Source organism: Aedes albopictus, chromosome 2 (genome assembly GCF_035046485.1).
Source record: "Aedes albopictus strain Foshan chromosome 2, AalbF5, whole genome shotgun sequence".
NCBI classification, from domain to species: Eukaryota; Metazoa; Arthropoda; class Insecta; order Diptera; family Culicidae; genus Aedes; species Aedes albopictus.
The window spans coordinates 45060920-45079189 of record NC_085137.1 but is presented as its reverse complement, the minus strand read 5'-3'; the positions used below and the strand labels follow the sequence as shown (position 1 = coordinate 45079189).

Here is an 18270-nt window from a genome sequence, read left to right as displayed (position 1 = left end):
TCAAGCGGACATGGAGAAATTGGCTTTCAGTTATATAGGCTTAATCTAATTCGATATATCTGAAGCCGGAATTTGAACCTCTGAAGTTCTAACTGAAGTCTTGCATCCTAGTAGCCTTGAATTCCATATCTATCAAATTGATCAAATAACATCACATTTGAACCGTGAGTGGCGCAAATTAGAAGCCTAAATTTCAGCAATTCGTAATCTAAATTCAAGTTTGGAAAAAATTATTGGGTATTCGGAGGTGTAGGGAAGTTCGACTGAACTGATTGACGGTTTACTAAAGACTAATTTATTTCATGCTAATGACAAGTACATATTATTTCATGGGTTGCTACGATTCGTAATATCTAACACTCCTCCTCGACATCGATAGCGACAATTCCTGCAGCTTCACGTAGCTTTCCGAGTTTGACGCTCGTTAGTGGTTTGGTCATCATGTCTGCCAACATCTGCTCAGTTGGGCAATACAGCAAACTGATGATATTCTTTCTTTTCAGGTCCTTGATGAAGCAGTATTTCGTGTCGACATGCTTCGACCGCTGATCCACCTTCTCGTTCTCCACCTGCCGAATGCAGCTTTGGTTATCCTCACGTATGCGGATCGGAAGATCCACGCTTTTGCCCAGGTCGTTGAGCAACTTTCGCAGCCATTGAAGCTCTTGACACGCCTCTGCCAGAGCGATGAACTCTGATTCGGTAGACGACAGAGCCACACACGATTGTTTCCTGGAGGCCCAACTTACGATTCCTCCGCCGAGAAAGATAAGGAAACCAGAAGTTGATTTCCGGTCGCTGGTGTCACCAGCCCAGTCGGCGTCGCAGTAAACTTCCAGGCCGCTATCTGCCGCTCCTAGCTTCAGATGGAAATTCCGAGTGTTGTAGAGGTACCTTAGCACCCGTTTTGCTTCTGTCCAGTCCCTAACCCGGGGCTGACTGACTGATCGTCCGAGAATTGAAGCGCTGATCGAGACATCCGGCCGTGAATTCACTGCAATGTACAGCAAACCACCCACCAGGCTTTGGTACTGGTCGCCGTTCGGTAGTACAGCTGAATCCTCCTCCTTTTGCTGGTAACCGGGGTCCATCGGAATCTTCGAGCCTTTCGCATCCGATTGGCCAAACCTCGCTGCAAGTTTCGTGATGTACGCTTGCTGATTGATGTAGTACCCATCACGCTGTTTGATGACCTGGATCCCGACGAAGTGCTTGATGTCACCCATCACGGTCAATTTGAAGCATTTCCGCAGGTGGGCAACTATCTCTTCAAATTCGTCCTCGCAGTTGCAGACCACCAAAATATCGTCCACATAGATAAGGACGAACGATTGTTCTCCATTCCTCGTCCGGACGTAGAGACACACATCGGCTGATGACTGCACGAATCCAGCTTGCTTGAACACATCGTCGATCGTTTTGTTCCAGACCCGTGCCGCTTGTTTGAGCCCATACAGACTCCGCTTGAGGCGACACACACCGGCGGGGTTACCGGTCTCGTACCCAGGAGGCTGCTTCATGAAGACCTCTTCATTCAACTTACCATACAAGTAGGCAGTCTTAATGTCCACATGCTTGACGAGTAGATTCCTCTCAGCCGCCACCGTTAGCAGCGAACGTAAGGTGACCTGCCTGGCCACCGGGGCGAAGACCTCGTCATAGTCGCATCCGAATTTTTGGGAAAAGCCTTGGGCGACTAATCTGGCTTTGTACCGCACGACGTTGCCGGTTTGATCCTCCTTGCGCTTGAACACCCACTTGCAACCAACCTTCTTGCGGCCGGCTGGCAACGTGATGATCTCCCACGTATCGTTCTCCATCAGGGAACGGAATTCCTCGTCCATCGCTGTCTTCCAGAATACACTTTCCGGACTGGCCATTGCTTCTTTGTAGCTTCGTGGTTCAGCATCCGAATGCGAAACCATGCCAATCGTTTCGCGGTATCGTACTGGAGGCATACCCTTGGTTTGACGGATCGATCTTCGGGGAAACGCAGCGCCTTCATCCAGCATCGAATCGTCTGCTGTGTCGTAACCACAATTTTCATCGTCCAGGTGTTCATTATCGCTGTCCAAATCATCCAACGGTTCTTGATTGACCGCCGGCGTAGCCTCGACTTCGACTGGCCTCGATCCAAGCTCGAAATCAACGACATTTTCCGCTTCCTGATGCCCACTGACGCTGTCGGCCTGTTCAAGGCGCTCCTCCTCAACGAAATTTGCGTCACGACTGATGACTACTTGTCTAGTTGATCGGTCCAAGAAGCGGTATGCTTTGTGGTCCGGCGAGTACCCAACGAACGTTAGCTTCGTCGACGTCGGGCTCAGCTTCTTCCTCTTCTGCTTGGGGACGTGGACGTGCGCCGCACTACCGAAGACCTTCAGGTGCGTCACATCCGGCTTCCTTTCATGCCAGTGCTCGAACGGAGTTGTTGGAACCGACTTCGAAGGCAAAATGTTCTGCAAATAAACGGCAGTACTTACCGCCTCAGCCCAGTAGCACTCTGGAAGTTTGGCATCAAACAGCATGCACCGGCTCATCTCGACCAGATACCGGTTCTTCCTCTCGGCGACGCCATTCTGCTGCGGAGAGTAGCTTGCGGTGAATTGCGCCCGAATCCCTTCTTGCCTGTAGAACTTTCTCAGCGCACTTCCAGTGTATTCGCCGCCTTGATCGCTTCTGATGACTTTCGGCGGCCGGCCGAATTGGGTCTTCATCATGGCCACGTACTCCATTATCTTCTCCGGGACTTCTTCCTTCTTTCGCAGCAGGTACAGGACGCAAAACCTACTGTAGTCGTCGATGATGGTCATGAAATATCGGCACCCTGACACCGACACGTTTTCCACAGGGCCGCAAACGTCGGTGTGCACGAGGTCGAGCACAGCAGTGGATTTCCTTTCCACCGATTTCGGAAACGGTTTCCGACTCATTTTTGCTTTCTGGCAGCAGTCGCATCCCTCTCGCACTCCGCAATCGTATAGCTTCAGCCCATTCACCAGGTTCTTGCTAACCATGTCTTCGAGCGCATTGGGATCTCGATGCCCAAATCGCCGATGCCACACGTGTTGGCAGTCCACGTTGTGGTGATCCTTCGCAGCCATCGTCACTTCTTTCGTTGTCCTCACCTTGTAGAGTCCACCAGTTTTGACCGCGGCCGCTGCTAATTGGCCACCGACGAGAATCCGGCATCCTACCTCATCGAACGTCACTGCGGCGCCTCTCTCAACGAGCTTGGGTACAGAGAGGAGATTGATTTCCAAGCTTGGTACGTAGAGCACGTTGCCTAGGGTAACGGTGGTTGTTTTTCCGTCGTCATGGTAACACAACAACCGCCCTGCGCCGACGCCATCCACCTTCGCAATTTTTCCATCTGCCAGGCTGACAGATTTTACGGGGCTTTCGTTGAGATCCTCGAAAAATCCTCGCTCGCCGCACATGTGCCGGGATGCCCCCGAGTCCACAATCCACTCACCTGAATCCGCTTGTCCTCCTGCCATCAGGGCGAACGTTACCGCGTCTTCACTGCGTGCAGTTTTTGCTTTCGGCGAACGACCTTTCTCCGATTCCGTCTCCTTGGCGTACAATTTGCACTCCTTCTGCTTGTGGCCAATTTTCTTGCAAAAATGGCACACAATCGTCTTCTTCTTCTTCGAAAAATTGGCCTTCAACGCTGAATCCGCCGATCCGTGGTTCCGTTTCGCCGTTTCATCCAGCAGCTTGCTTTTGACCAGCTCCAGTTTCAGCTCGTCGTCGGAACGGCTCTCGAGGGCCGTTGTCAGCGTATCGAAGGAATCGGGCAGGCTCCTCAGCACCAGTGCAACCATCAGCGGCTCACCCAGGTCCAGTCCAGCGCACGACAGCTTACTAAACAGCTCTTCCAGCTCGAACAAATGGTTCTGCATGTCGTCCCCGTCCTTGTACGTTTTGTTGCAGATTCTCTTCAGGACCGCAACCTTCGAGCAGAGGGACGTCTTCTGGTGGTGCTTCTGGATGTTTTCCCATGCTTCCTTGGCCGTCTTCGTATCACGAATCAGGGGGTGTTGCTGGTCCTCCACCAGCAGCGCAATCGTCGCTCTTGCTTTGCGATCACCTCCCTTCCAGACGTCCGTCAGGGGCTCCGGGGCTTCATCCTCGATGTACTTCCACATGTCCTCTCGAGTCAGCAGCATTTCCGCCTTGAATTTCCACACCGAGTAGTTGGAATTATTCAGCTTCACGATCGATACCTTGCTTCCTTCCATGGCGCTTCCAGAAACTTCCACGTTTCGCTTGCTTCGGGCCCACAACCTATTGGGTATTCGGAGGTGTAGGGAAGTTCGACTGAACTGATTGACGGTTTACTAAAGACTAATTTATTTCATGCTAATGACAAGTACATATTATTTCATGGGTTGCTACGATTCGTAATATCTAACAAAAATGTCTTCAACCAGCACGCCAAATGCCATCGATGACAGTGAGCCTTTGGCCGGAATCATCAACACAATCGACAATCTGGAGAACACTCTCAGCAATCTTGAGCTGGATGTCCGTAATGAACTCAACACCCAGCGGTTGTTGTACCGATGCCAGCTGAATCTGGCCGGAAGATGTCCTTCGGTAGATCGCGTCCGCGATACCGACAGTCAATCTTCCCAGGGAAAGGGGTCAATAGTCAGCAAATTTAGCGGCTGTAACTGCCGCTGCAATCAAGCTCTGGAAATCTATCTGGGTCAACTTCGCAGAGCACAGACCGAACAGGAGGAATTACTCCGGGTTATGAAAATGAAAGACGAACAAACTAAACTCTACCGGTAAGAATAAAAGTCTAATTAGTTCACATTCCAATCAACATCACCTTTAACAATAGCTGCAAGCTGATGGAATCTAATGCCACCGTCGAGCGCCAGAAGCAAGAAATCAAGGCACTCAAGGACAATGAAGAGCTCATAACGCAAAAAATCAATACCGCCCTGGAGGAGGAGAACCAAACCCTAATGACCGAGATCGAACGTCTGAAGAGCCTTCCGGATGAGCTGCAGGCGCGGGAACGTGCCCTCAAGGTGGCCAACAAGGAGCTGCAGGAAACGAAACTCACGCTCAAGTCCCTGCTGCTTGACATTGAGTCCGGTTTGGAGACGTGCGAGGACATCTCCGGCGAGCTGCAACAGGAACGGAAACGTGCTTTTAACACACTGAACGAGATCGACGAGGAAAAGCGTAAAGGTAAGTGTGTGTGAAGGAGGTTGGAGTGCGCCCAATGTGGGACACTGCATTTCATTCACCCCTTTCAGTCAGTCGAGAACGGCATTCGGAAACAGAATTGAATTCCGGAAATTTGCATAACAAAATGAAAGCACCAAGCAGCTGTAATGAACGCAGTGCGGTTTTATTTTCACGTCGTTTTTTTTTTGTATGCAACACAGTTCGAAGTGTTCATGTAACAAGTATGTTTATATGATTTCAACATTCATTGCAGCCATCACTAAGTTTATTGACATTCAAAAACAAAAATGAAGGCTTCCAGGAAAAATAGTTTATCCGGGGGTTGCTCCATGAAATCCTGCTTAAATTTTCTTCGGGAATTTCTTCTGGAAATTGTCCCAGAAATTTCATTCGCAGATTACTCCAAGGACTACATTTTTGAAAAACTTTCTAAATACCTGCTGAGATACCTCCAAGCACGATACCAGCAGGAATTCCATCTGGAGATTCTTCCAGGAATTCTTTTGGGGATTCCATCACGATTGCTTTTTGTGGATTCCTCCGTATTCCTTTTTGGATTCCTTCTGGAAATTTATCTAATAATTGCTGCAGAATTAATTTAGAGATTTCCACAGTAGTTTAGTCTGGCACTCTTTCGGGCATTCCTTCAAGCGATTGATCCAGGAATTCCATCTAGGGATTACTCCAGAAACTTTTGAATTACTCCCAGAAGGAACTCTAGGAGGGTTTTCAAAAAGAAACTCTTAAAAGATGCCCAGAAGCAACTTTTGAATGATTTCTAGAAAAAAAAAATATCCTGAGAGATTTTCATAAACAACTCCCAGCGATCCCAAAAATAACACCTGGAGGATTCTCGGAGAAACTTTTTCTAAAGGAACTTCTAAAGATTTCCCAAAACTAACTCCTGGAAGATTTCCACTCCGGTAGGAAATCCTGGAGATTTCAAAAAGACGATTCTGGAGGGAATCCAGTAGAAGCTCTTCGATGAATGCAAGAAGTTATTTATGGATGAAGTCCAGAAGACGAATGCCGAAAAAACTTTTGTTTTAATTCTATATGGAACACTTGGGAAGAAGAAACTACTGGAGATAACCCAAACAAATCCCAGAAGTAGATACTTGGGTTTTTTTTTTCGGCCTTGCAGCTTGCGATGCGCATCCCCAGAGGGATTTTCCGAAAATGCCAGAATAAAACTCTTTGAAAAATCTTAGAAGCAATTCTTGATGCAAAGCTGAAAAACCTTTTAGAGATATCCCAGGAAGAACTCGTGAAGGAATCTCAGAAGAAATTGCTGAAAAAAAGTTTTGGAAGAATTCCTGTATCTGGAGGAAACCTCGGAGAAAACCCTGGTGGATATGAGTAAGCTGTCTCGTTCTTGGCTCAACTATGAGACATTAAACCTGACATTACAGTTGGGGTCGAAATACGTATCTGTCATATGCTGCAAACACATAATTGAAATTAATCATTACTTTATTTCACTCGTTTGATCAATAAACGAAACGTGCTGAAACAGCTTTACTAACCTAGAAAATCGTGGATTTCAAGTACCGTAATAATGTATCAAACCGACATGTTTTTTGTTGTACTATTTCATACCACCCAGTCCTCAGCTGGATCGCCAAGTATAGCGAACTGAAGCAACAGTACGATTCAGCCGTACAGCAGAAGGAATCCGTTGCCCAATTGAGTATTGCCCTACGGGAGAAGACTACGAAGCTAGAAGCTCTAACGAAGGACTACGACGCTCTTAGGAAGGAAAGCGTTGATTATGTAAGAGTTGCATTGTTAGATATGTGTGTGGCAAATTCACATGATTGTTTTTTTTTTTCAGATTTCTAATGTGGAAACCGTGAATGAAAAGCAGAGAACGGAACTCCAGGAACGCGTAGTGGAACTGGAATGCCAAAATCTCCAGTATAAGATTGCCCTTGAGGAACAGTGCCAAAAAACGTCTGAAGTATCTCATAAGTATGATTTAAATATTCCCTCTCAATGTTCTCAAATAACATAAAATTAACAAACTTTCTACAGTATGCAACGGGAGCTTCTCAGCCTGGAGATGAAATTCGTCGATGCTCAGGAAGAGGTCAGTGCTTTGAAGAGATACAACGAAAAGGCGGCAGCAAGTGCGGAGTACACAGCCCGGCGCCAGAGTCTGGTAGGTGACGAAACATCTGAAGACCTGCCATCGCTAAGTCCACCGTACTGCAAAACGTGTGGTGTAGATTTTTCATCGGAAAAGGTGGATTCCGAACATGCGTGTTCTGAGGATAAGCTATCGGCGAAAAGCGAAAACTATGAAACGGCTTCGGGTTCTGGCAAGTCCAATGGTAACGGCATAGCTTCAAAGAGTAATGAATCCAATTCCTAAGAGATTTTGTTGAAATACTTTGAGAATAACAACAGTGCTCAAATCAGCTCCGTAGACTTGTTTTTACTCATCAACTGGAAACGGTAACCCACCTCGCCCACACTTCTTTTCCGGGAACCAGCGAAGCATGTCTATCTACACTCTGGAATCAATGTTATACGGGAGCCATTTGAAACCTTGGCAAAATATTTGTATTTCACCCTCTATCTATCAAATGTGCTTTGTTTCGCTAGCTGCACTGACAACGCCTTGTTGACATTTCAGTTTCCTTTGGCATACAGACCACTTTATCGGACTCACGTCGTACGGAATGTTTTATCGGTGCATAAAATCCGACACCTAGGTGAACTGGAAAAATAAAGCTGTCAAGCAATTGAATTGATGATGGATTTGAACAGATAAATAGAACAACATCTAAAGTACTTCTTACAGAAAATGTTTACTAATTCCGCAAAAGAAAGAGATATTAATTCAGATTAAAATACCTGATTAGTAAACTTTTAAATGGTTGAACTCTTGCAGAAAAAAAGCCTAATAATGTTAAGTAGCACACAGCATTAAATTGATATTCTATAAATTATATCGCAATCCATTGGATTGGTATGTATAGAGAGCCAGCACCACGGCCGATACTAATTTACTCATGAGTATTTTCATTCAACACAACTCAAACAGTAGGTACAGACCCTGGCGGACAAATTGAAGAGCAGTGCGCCAAACGGGTGGTACCGATGAGCGCCCCATGAAAACGATTACAGCGCACGTGAGAGGCGTGAACCTGAAGGGAGCCAGCAGCAGCAACAGCAGACCTTTCATGCTGATGCCGGTTTGTAAATGGAGGTATCGCGTAACGAAGATCACGACACGAGTGTACACACTTTAGTTAAATGGGATCAATCAACATGTCAAGGGAAAGGAAAGGAGGAGGCCTATTGACTTCGCTATTGCTAAGTAGTTTTTAGGACAGTAGGCAATCGATGATGAACCAGATAAAAATGTTCATTTGTTCAAAAGTGTGTTCAGTTAATGTTACCGAACTGGGAAAGTTCTTCGAAGAAACCTGAGGAAAGTATTTCCTGTAGGTCATCCCTACAATAACCTGACAACAAATTACCATTATACGGCTGCCACCGTTGTAACTACAAATCGGTGGAAAATTGGCACTGCAAAAGCAATTAAACATATTTAACGCATGGGTTTCACGCTTCCACAACACGTGCTCGCGAGCAATCTTCAAGTGGTCGTGCTAAACTGCCGTGAATCGCAAGTCAGTCCCATATGTAAAAAGTAGGCATTGAGAAAATGGCCTCTAAAGTTTTCAAATTCGATTTCTATGCGAAACTCTATAAAATCGCCATAAATTGAAAACTTCTGCGATCATCATGAAACTTCCACATATTGTTTCAAACTTGGAAACGTAACAGTGAAAAATATAAAACTGGCTAAAACAATGTTAGGTTTTGTACTGGAGGGTGCACAAGTTCGTAATGGGACTGACTTGCGATTACATTTCATTATGGGACAATTTGACTTGGTGTTGTTTTTCAGTTTTACTGAACAAACTATATATTTTTTTGCACGCAGCTGAAAGATCATCCGAAGAAAGCTCGAAAACGGCCATTAACTCATTTTTGCCCAAAATGCAGATGGGACTGACTTGCGATTCACGGCAGTAAAGCCATCGCAAATTACGATAAGTACGTATTGCCTTTTCAAGCTTTTTGTTAGTTTGAATTCAAGGCCAGCTGGTTTAAAACAACTATAGTTCATAGTTTAATTTAACCCTTATGTGGCCGACAGGGTACCCGGGTACCCAGCGCCCATTTAAAAAGCACGGTGTAGAAAAAAAGCAAAAAAATTGTCAGACACATAACGGTTAAAGACTGCTCAACCAATTCTATTATTTTTTGTTATTATGCCTCTCAAGAAAAATCAGAATATGGCGATTATCTGCCTCTGGCTTCTGATATTAGCGCGACAGTCACTAATCATAACAGCGTCACCAGATTTAAAAGTATATAATTCCATTATATGGGGTTTGACAGCAAGAACACTCATTCCACTGAGCCACTCTTGCCGTTCGTCACAAATACATTCAAAAACATCTGTCACTTCGCGAAATCCACGTGCTTTTGTTTTTGGCGGGAACACTTTTTCTTTTGTTTTGCCTTGCGACTGTCATGCGGTGGTATGCCTTGCGAGCGTACCACCGCGGCGGTGGCACCGCCGCAGGACTCTAATAAAAGATAAGCGCGACAATATTTAATGTTTTTGAATAATACGTCAATCAATACTTAGTATATGTAAATACTTGAAACAAATTCAATCTTAGGATTGCTAACGAAGATCAACTGTAGATCACATCACTTAATTATATAAATTTCAAACATCTAGGGAATCGCGCCACTTGGGCGGTGGCTTCTATATTCGTCTGTTTTCCACTATAACTCAGTCAAATTTGAACCAATTGACACAAGTTTTGGAATGTGGTGAGATAGGTATAGTATCTACCCGTGTACAACATTTCAAATAAATTGGTTCAAAACTGACTGAGTTATAGTGGAAAACAGACGAATATAGAAGCCACCGCCCAAGTGGCGCGATACCCTACATCCACCATAAAATTCTCTTTTGATTAATGTTTGAAATGTGTCACGTCTGGTATAAGCAATTTGTGGCAAACACAAACAAACCGGTTCGCGCACTTCGTTTAGTTTTCAGTTTCCAATTCTTTTCGGTTCGGTATCAGTCAAATGAATCAATTTCTTTCTTTTCGAGAATGTTCACTTAACGGAAGAAAAAAAAAACGAAAACAGTCAGCCCCTCGCCTTAAATGAAAAGAATGCCTGACACACCCTTGATGATACATATCATCAATCATTAGAAGTTCCATGGTTGATGGGAATTAGGTCATACAAAAAGTATGTACATGTTTTTTGCAATTTCTCATCGTAATAGGCTGTTTTACCTCACGCAAATCTGACAGGAAAAGGCCTACTTTCCCACACCAAATTAACAGTGCTGTAATGGTTCATTACAGCACTGATTTGCGTTGCGTAATGAACCATTACAGCACTGTTTTCAGTTTTGGTCAACTTCTTGATGCTTTCTGAACGCAGTTTTGAAAAATTGTGACAACTGCACAGTATAACCTGTTATGTTCAGATTTTCTCAAACATGGCTATGAACATCAGTATGCAGTTTGATGAAAAAGTTTTGTTAAAAACTATCCTCAAGGGTAATTTATGAAATTGCAAAAAAACGTTGTACGCAACTCGGTGCAGAACTTGATTTTTCCAGCACTCGTCGTAATTATCCAACTCGGCAAGCCTCGTTGGATAAATGTCCACCTCGTGCTGTAAAAATCGTCATTCTGCACCTTGTTGCGTAAACTACTATTGGTGTTCTCGTTTCGACACCTGCTGGTGGTCCTACATCCATCCCAGTACGTTGGAAGATTCTAGTATTGATTTCGCGATTGTAAGATGTCGAATTAACATTGATATCTTCGATCAAAGTTTGCAATTAATAACATGATCCAATGCAACAACCAGATCCCAACATTCAAACGTTATTTAAATTTCGAATAGCGAAAACAAATACCTACACATAGGAAGAAAGTTCTTACAGCTTTCAAATTATCCGCATCTTCAATGCAGAGCAACGGCCAGACGTGCTGGCTGAACAACTCCCGTCTGGAAGATTGATCCATTATTCTATTATAGTTATGCAATCTGGTGCTGATTCCTCTGATTCTTCTCGCGTTTAGCTGGCTTACAGTTCGCATAAATAGGAATTCGTGCAAATATTTGCTCTCGAGGAGCTGCAGCGCGTCTTTAGCTTTTGTATTCCAACCATATGAAATCTGGTCGGAGAAGTGATGCATGTGATTGTGAACAATTATTCCCTGTAGCGTACACCATATACAAATGGGGATAATGCTCCTACACGACACACACACATGGCAGAGCCTTTCCGGAAACAAGTGGAAACGGCAATTGCGAATCTCAAGTATCTGGAGGAGTGGCTTCTTCACTTTGAAGTTCATTGCTCATGTGTACATAAATGTGACAGAGAGCCTCCCACCAAATTGTCTCCCAGCTCTTCAAAATCGCAGTGTGCTGCGCTGCTAGGAGGCTCACGAAAATCTGGTGGGTGCGAGCTAGGCACATAGCTCCCGGGGAGCTCGTCTCATGCGCTGCGTGAGCTGTTGGTATCTAAGGTGAAAAACACCTTCTTGGTAACGAAGAACCTCAACAACTTTTTTCCGTACACAACACAAGTGTCTGGTTGGTCTATGCGATACGACTAGGGACTCTCAATGCAACGGTTAAGGTTTCAATTCTCGTTCGTTTAGGAAGTTTTTGTCGTGAAATTTTCTAATTTAATCAGCGCATGAGACGAAGCTCATGAGACACATCTTGAGAAAAATGAGGCGCACAACTTTCAGTCTCAAAATGTACTGTGCTCCTGGGAGCTAGCTTGCAATGTGGCTCGCGTACATGGGACTACAGCACGTGTACATCAACTCTGCTTTGAACCCGGCTTCGAACATTGACAGCAAGCTGCTAGATGACGGTTGATAAAACACACATTCTTTTAGACGAATTATATCACAATTTGAATGTGTGTTTTAGAAAATCAGAATGGTTTGTTAAAGCAGTTCCAGATTCATTATGTTGTTTCCTTTTTTCTTGTATAAGTGATACATTCTATCTGAGATAGAGCCAAGGATGGAACCTTTATTTCAGCATGGTATACTACAAGAATCTCCGCAGTTCACCAGCAGAAAGCCTTGATGCATGATTTGATCTTTACATGTTAACCAATTGATGTAGTTTTTTGCACGATTATACTTCATAGGATATGTGTACCCTTCTTCATCCTAAGCCCCTATGTTTTTCAAAAACTTGTTCAAAAACAGTCGACAGATTTGTTAGAATCCCAAAATAACCGCCACAATGGCCGTCTTTGACACCTACTCAGGATTTTGAGCGCACAAATCTCTTCGTAAACAAAACCAGCGCACGTGATCTTCTTATTTTAAGCTTATTACAAGTGAGCAAGAACAGAATAATAAAATGCATTGTTGTTTGCAGCTTGCTTCTTGAGATTTGTGCGTTTGGAGCTCAGATGGACTGTTTAAGCGGGATTTCAAGATGTTTGTCCTTAAGCACCGATTCATCCATTCCGTCTGTTAACATGCATGCTCACTCCTAACAAAAAAAATGTTCTCTACATCAGTATAACTCGAAAGAACAGCCTATGATTCTAAGAAGGAAAAAAACTTTTAACGGTGTTGTGATCCATAATCTGAATCAATCACCTCTCGTAGGATTTTGTACCGGGCAGATCAATGCAAATTTCTTAACTTAGAACTGAACAACCTGATCAATGTCAAACCTGATGACGTGAAGGGCGCGTTTACGCCCTTGACAATTACGCATATGCAGAATGCTCAAAACATGGCGTAAAGATTGTCCTCGGTTACGCCAATGCGCAGGTAGGAAGAGATGACTTTTTTCGTCCAATCATGGGAAGGGAGAGCCTTAATTCACTCCTTCATAAACGACAACGGCCTGACCGCGCTGCCATATAGTGCCGCGTGAAAGTGAGAGTGCGCGTCCAAAGGATTTTCGTTGATTTGCTGTTGTTGATATTCTTCTTTGCAGCTTCGCACACGTGCACTCCGACTCTCACGCGTAACTATAACGGCGACCTGAGATTAGATTACGTTCCTGCTGTCAACTCAGACGTCGTTGATTTGATGTTAGAACTTTTGGGGGTCCCAACATCGAATCAGATAACTACCGCGTAGGTAAGATTCGAGCTCGGTCATAAACCGTACCAGACTCCAAGAACCGCCGATCGATGCGTTTCAACATCCAGCGTTTTTCAACAGACGGTAAGGTAGCTGAACCGAATTGCAGAAGTTAGACGATCGGATAAGTGAGATCAACGAGAACGATAATCTCATCACAATGTGGGAGTCCATCCATAGAGCAATGAGTACGGCAGCGCGGAAGGTAATGAGCACTGCTCAAAGACGACCTAAGTACTAGTGGTTCAACGATAAGCGATGGATGCTTGCTTTTCGGGGACCCAGAGCAGAACAGGGAGCGATGAACGGAAGCAAGAACAGCCGAAAAACAATCCACCATAGAAAGAAAAAAGACTATAAGTTAAAAGTGATTGCTCAAGCGCAAGAAGGTATGGAACAGAATGATATGCGTAGGTTTTACAAAACTGTCAATGGCAGCCGGAGAGAAACAGCGCCTTCTCCCGTCAAGTGCAACGACATTGCGACATTGAAAATAAACTATTAAACAATTAAACCATTAAACTTGCTGACTAACAAAACAAAGGTGGCTGCCTGCCAGGTGAAGTTTGCAGGGAGTTCTTGATAAGATTCTGCCGGGGGTTTATCAACCTTCCGTAAGTCGCGCGGTTGGCCACCACCGTCAGCACCGTCAGCACCACGTTAATGCTGAGTACAGAAGGCGAGCTTTTTTCAATGTGTTGTACAAAATACAACAGCTCCAGGGTTAAGGATTCCTTCAGAAGTTCCCTCTAGTTCAAAAACTCATGCCAGGATTCCTCAAGGAAATACGCCCGAGATTCTTCCAGATATTTTTTTCTGGGATTTCTTGAATACCTTCTGAGATTACGTTAGGAGCTCCTGAATTCCTTCAAAATTCCTTTTCGGGAATTTCTTCCGTGGTTTCTACACAAATTTATTCTAGGATTTTCTTCTGTGATTCCTCCAGGGATCTTTCAGGATTTCTTCAGATATTCGTTCTGGGACTTCCATGGATTTCTACAAAAGTTCGGGGAATCCTTCAGGAATTCCATCCTAGATTCTCAATAGTTTCTTTGGGAATGTCTTTAAAAGTTTTTATATGACTTCCAATATTCCTGGAAAATATGGCTGGGGATTCCAACAATTCCACCCGGGATTTCTTCCAGTATACCTCCAGGAGTTCTCTCTAGGATTGCTTCAGAAATTCCTTCCAAGATTCCTGCAGAAACTCCTTCCACAACTCCGTCTGGGATTCCTTTTAGGAATTTCATGCGAGATTCCTCCCGGAGTTTCTTTTGGGATTTCTTCAGGAATTCTTTCTGAGATCCTTCTACGAATCCTACAAGGACTTCTTTCAGTATTCTTCCAATTTCTCCGGGATTCTACCAGAAGCTCCTTCCAGGATTCTTTCAGCAACTACTTCTGGAACTCTGGTATTCTGTCAGAAATTGCTTCTGGAATTTCTTCAGGCGCTCTCACGTGGATGGGAACTTTTTCCGGAATTCCTTTGGAAAATCTTGCCGAGATTCTCCCGGGAAATTCTTTCGGAAACTTCAGAAACTTCTTTCAGAAGCTTTCGAGACTATTTCCAGGATTCGTTCCGTTTCGAGTTTCTGCAGATTTTGCTGGATTTCCGCCAGAAGTTCATTCTGCAATTCCTTCAGATGTTTTGATGGGCATAGCATAGCATAGCATAGCATAGCATAGCCGACCGTACACATCCTGGGGTGGCTGTCGATAGAGACGTTTAATGCGCCAGAAAAGCTGCCTGGGGCTTGACAGACTTTTCATTGAACGAACTCTCGACACCTGGCCAGGTCCTTACGATCAGCGGGGATGGGGAGGAAATGTTGATTAGATATCTACTCAGAATATGTCCAAGAACTTGGCCCACTTCATAGATATCTGGAGTTGGAAGTTGGATGGGGTTTTATAGGATGGTTTCCGTGGCGAAAAAGCGTATGAAAAGATGTTGTAAAGCAATATTTAATTATGTATCATTATTTACCTTATTACCGCTGAAAGAGTAAAAATTAGAAACATATGTGGAGGTTGTTAAACGATGATTATATTTTAGAATAAACTTGAGTACTTGTTTGAGATAAAGTTGCTATCATTGGAAGAAAAAATAGAGTTAATGTTTACCCAGGCGTCAAACATTATTACTTTACACAGGAATGCATGAAAGATGAATCGCAGATCTCACGTTGTAATTCATCTATGTGAAGCGATCCACATGCGTTATGGCGTATGCCCAATTATAACAATACAGAAAAGACCTCTTTAACAAGTCCGCCCATAGAAAAGATAAATCGGATTAATCTCACCATGCCAACACTGAATCGTCATCCGGGTACTACTACTTTGTACAGGAAGCCAAGATACCCGTAACGCACCAGGAGATATCCGTCGCGAATCTGCAGTTCAGAAGCATTCATCCGACACCATGTGTGGTACAGATGTAGTGTATTTCATGCGAATCAATTCCATCCACTGCGTTGAAAGAAACTGCAATTTCAGGCCAGCAGATTGATTTGAAGAGGGGTACACATCGTGTGATTCAGCAACTGCGGACGAGAATTTTTCACTAGAGGATCCGGCAGGTTCTCACTGTACACATAATTGGGCTTCCGATTTCTTCTAATATTGTTCATTGGGCACTATTAAACATAAATTTTCGTATTCAGTGATTTCGTTTTATCCAAGCCGAAATGAAACTCAACAGAAGGAAAATTCTGACACCCCTCCTTCAGATGTTTTGATGGGCATCCTCCAAAAGTTTATTAGAGAGTATTTTGAGCAATACCTCCTACAGTTTTTATTTATGGCATTCCTTATGAAGTTGCTACAGGATTTCTTTGAGGAAATACTCCAGCAAGCTCTTTCTGGCTTTCGTCCAACAGGAGTTCCTATACAAATCTAAGATGGAGCCTTTTAGGAATCTTGAAAGAAATTAGGAATCACAGAAGATGATTCTAAATGAATTCTTAATAAAGTCTCATCAAGAACGCCCCGAGAATCCCACAAGAAATTCCTGGAGGAGTCTTGGAACAAATTTGTAGAGGAACCACGAAGACTTTCTTGGAAAAATCGCGGTTGGAATTTTCTGTGGAATCCCAGAAGGACCTCGGGCACCTAGGGGTGCTAACGTGCCGTCATCAAGTCATAAATCAGCACACATTCCCACGAGTTGAATAGAATCAAACCACCAAGTCCAAATTGTAAAGAACAAGGCCACGAAACATCAGACTAGAAAAAAAATGTCAGCAATCACGGCTTACAGTGCCCCATTGAATATATGCAAATAGGCCTACTATTTGATTGGATGGTCTCATTTGCCCTCAATACAAAAAAGCATCGACTGGAGTGCTCGAATTACAGAGGAAAAACACTTCTCAATTCAGCGTACTAAATTGTGTCCGGAATTTTGAGGCAGATTAAGGAATCCCTCATCGGAGAATATCAGGTGGGGTTTTGTGAAGGCCGATCATCGACGTATCAGATGTTCACCCTGCGGCAGATTTTCGATAAATTCCGGACTTGCAGATCCATCATATGTTTATTGATTTCAAAGCGGTGTACAATTCAGTGAAGATAAACGAGTTATGGCAGATTGTGATCAAACATGGTTTTCTGGCGAAGCTGATTAGACTGATTTGTGCCACGCTTGGCGCATCGAAATCAAGTGTACAAGTTTGCTGATGAAATTTTGTCATCGTTCGTACGCTCAAACTGCTGTACATCAGTGGAACATGGTGTGAATCAGTGGAGATAACTCGAAGCTTGCAGCAGGTCTGGAGCACCAGAGGCCTGCTGCAGCAGTATGTATTTCATGCATGGTGAATTCACAATAATTGGATCTATGTATTCACAAAAAGCGCAAGCGAATTTTTTCTATCATCAGATTGGAACCCACGAGGTACCGTAGCAGAAGCAATCTCAAAAGGCTCGTGGCGGCTTGGTGATGGTGATGGTGATCTTCCATGACGGCCCTCTGCACCACCATTGCATTGATCAATGTGGCATATCAACATGTTTGTTTTTATCTTGTACCGACTTTTTGAACCCTCTAAGCAGAATACCCTCTTCGAATGAGTGTAATCAGTTTCGTACCTTTTAATTCCGCCCTAATTGCTTATCCTTTGACAGATACGCGTATTTCGACTACCACTTGTAATCTTCCTCAGTGTCAGTTATCCACTCGGATAAGCAAATAGGGAGGAATTAAAAGGTATGAAACCGATTACACTCATTTGAAGATGTTTGTTTTGTGAAATACTGTTCATTTGGGAAAATCCAGTTTTAGCAGTATCTTTACTCATTAACTTATTACCGTCATACCCCCTGAAGTGGTTGCTGCACCAGTGTGGTGTTTCAACTGCTGCAGCTACGTCTTTCGATGATAAACAGTAGTACCCATATTCGCAACGAACAATTTAAGCTAGTCAGCGTTCAAGGTCACTTGGTCAGCTTGCACCTTACGACTCAGCAGCGGCAGGTTATTGATCTAATCCAATTTGACAAAATATGAATTTCCTGTTCGCTCAATGACCAATTATCTACACCGTTGTCGAAGACTGGCGTTGCAGTCCATGCTGGGGACTACACCTGCCTGATGATGGCCTGATACTATAGGTCTGGTTGTCTGATGCGTGCATGTGGGAGGACGATATTGCCTAGAGACACGTGACTCAAGTGGCCCTCCATGTATAGTAATTTGTGGAAAACAGCCGACAGAGTGGCGGTAGGTAGGTAGACTGTGCGCGGCATGCTCCATATAGATAAGAAGATAGGCAGCGGCGGCGTCATGTTAGTTGGCCGATAACAACGATTGGGAAACACCTTGGCTGGTACATTGAGTTTAGTTTGTTGCAAGTATGTGGGCCAG

General features: G+C 44.1%; 2 protein-coding genes across 4 annotated transcripts in view; one reads left to right on the top strand and one right to left on the bottom strand.

Annotated features, from left to right (window-relative positions):
• Positions 1 to 18270, bottom strand: part of LOC109432531 (protein kinase C and casein kinase II substrate protein 3) — a 104911-nt gene that overhangs the window by 64212 nt on the left and 22429 nt on the right. The gene's annotated exons all lie outside the window — the stretch shown is intronic.
• Positions 4398 to 15532, top strand: LOC109421383 (protein Daple-like). Its single transcript, XM_062849594.1, has 5 exons — positions 4398 to 4796; positions 4853 to 5208; positions 6815 to 6981; positions 7043 to 7179; positions 7243 to 15532. The coding sequence occupies exons 1-5, from the start codon at positions 4423 to 4425 to the stop codon at positions 7580 to 7582; spliced, it is 1374 nt and encodes a 457-aa protein (XP_062705578.1). The 5' UTR covers positions 4398 to 4422; the 3' UTR covers positions 7583 to 15532.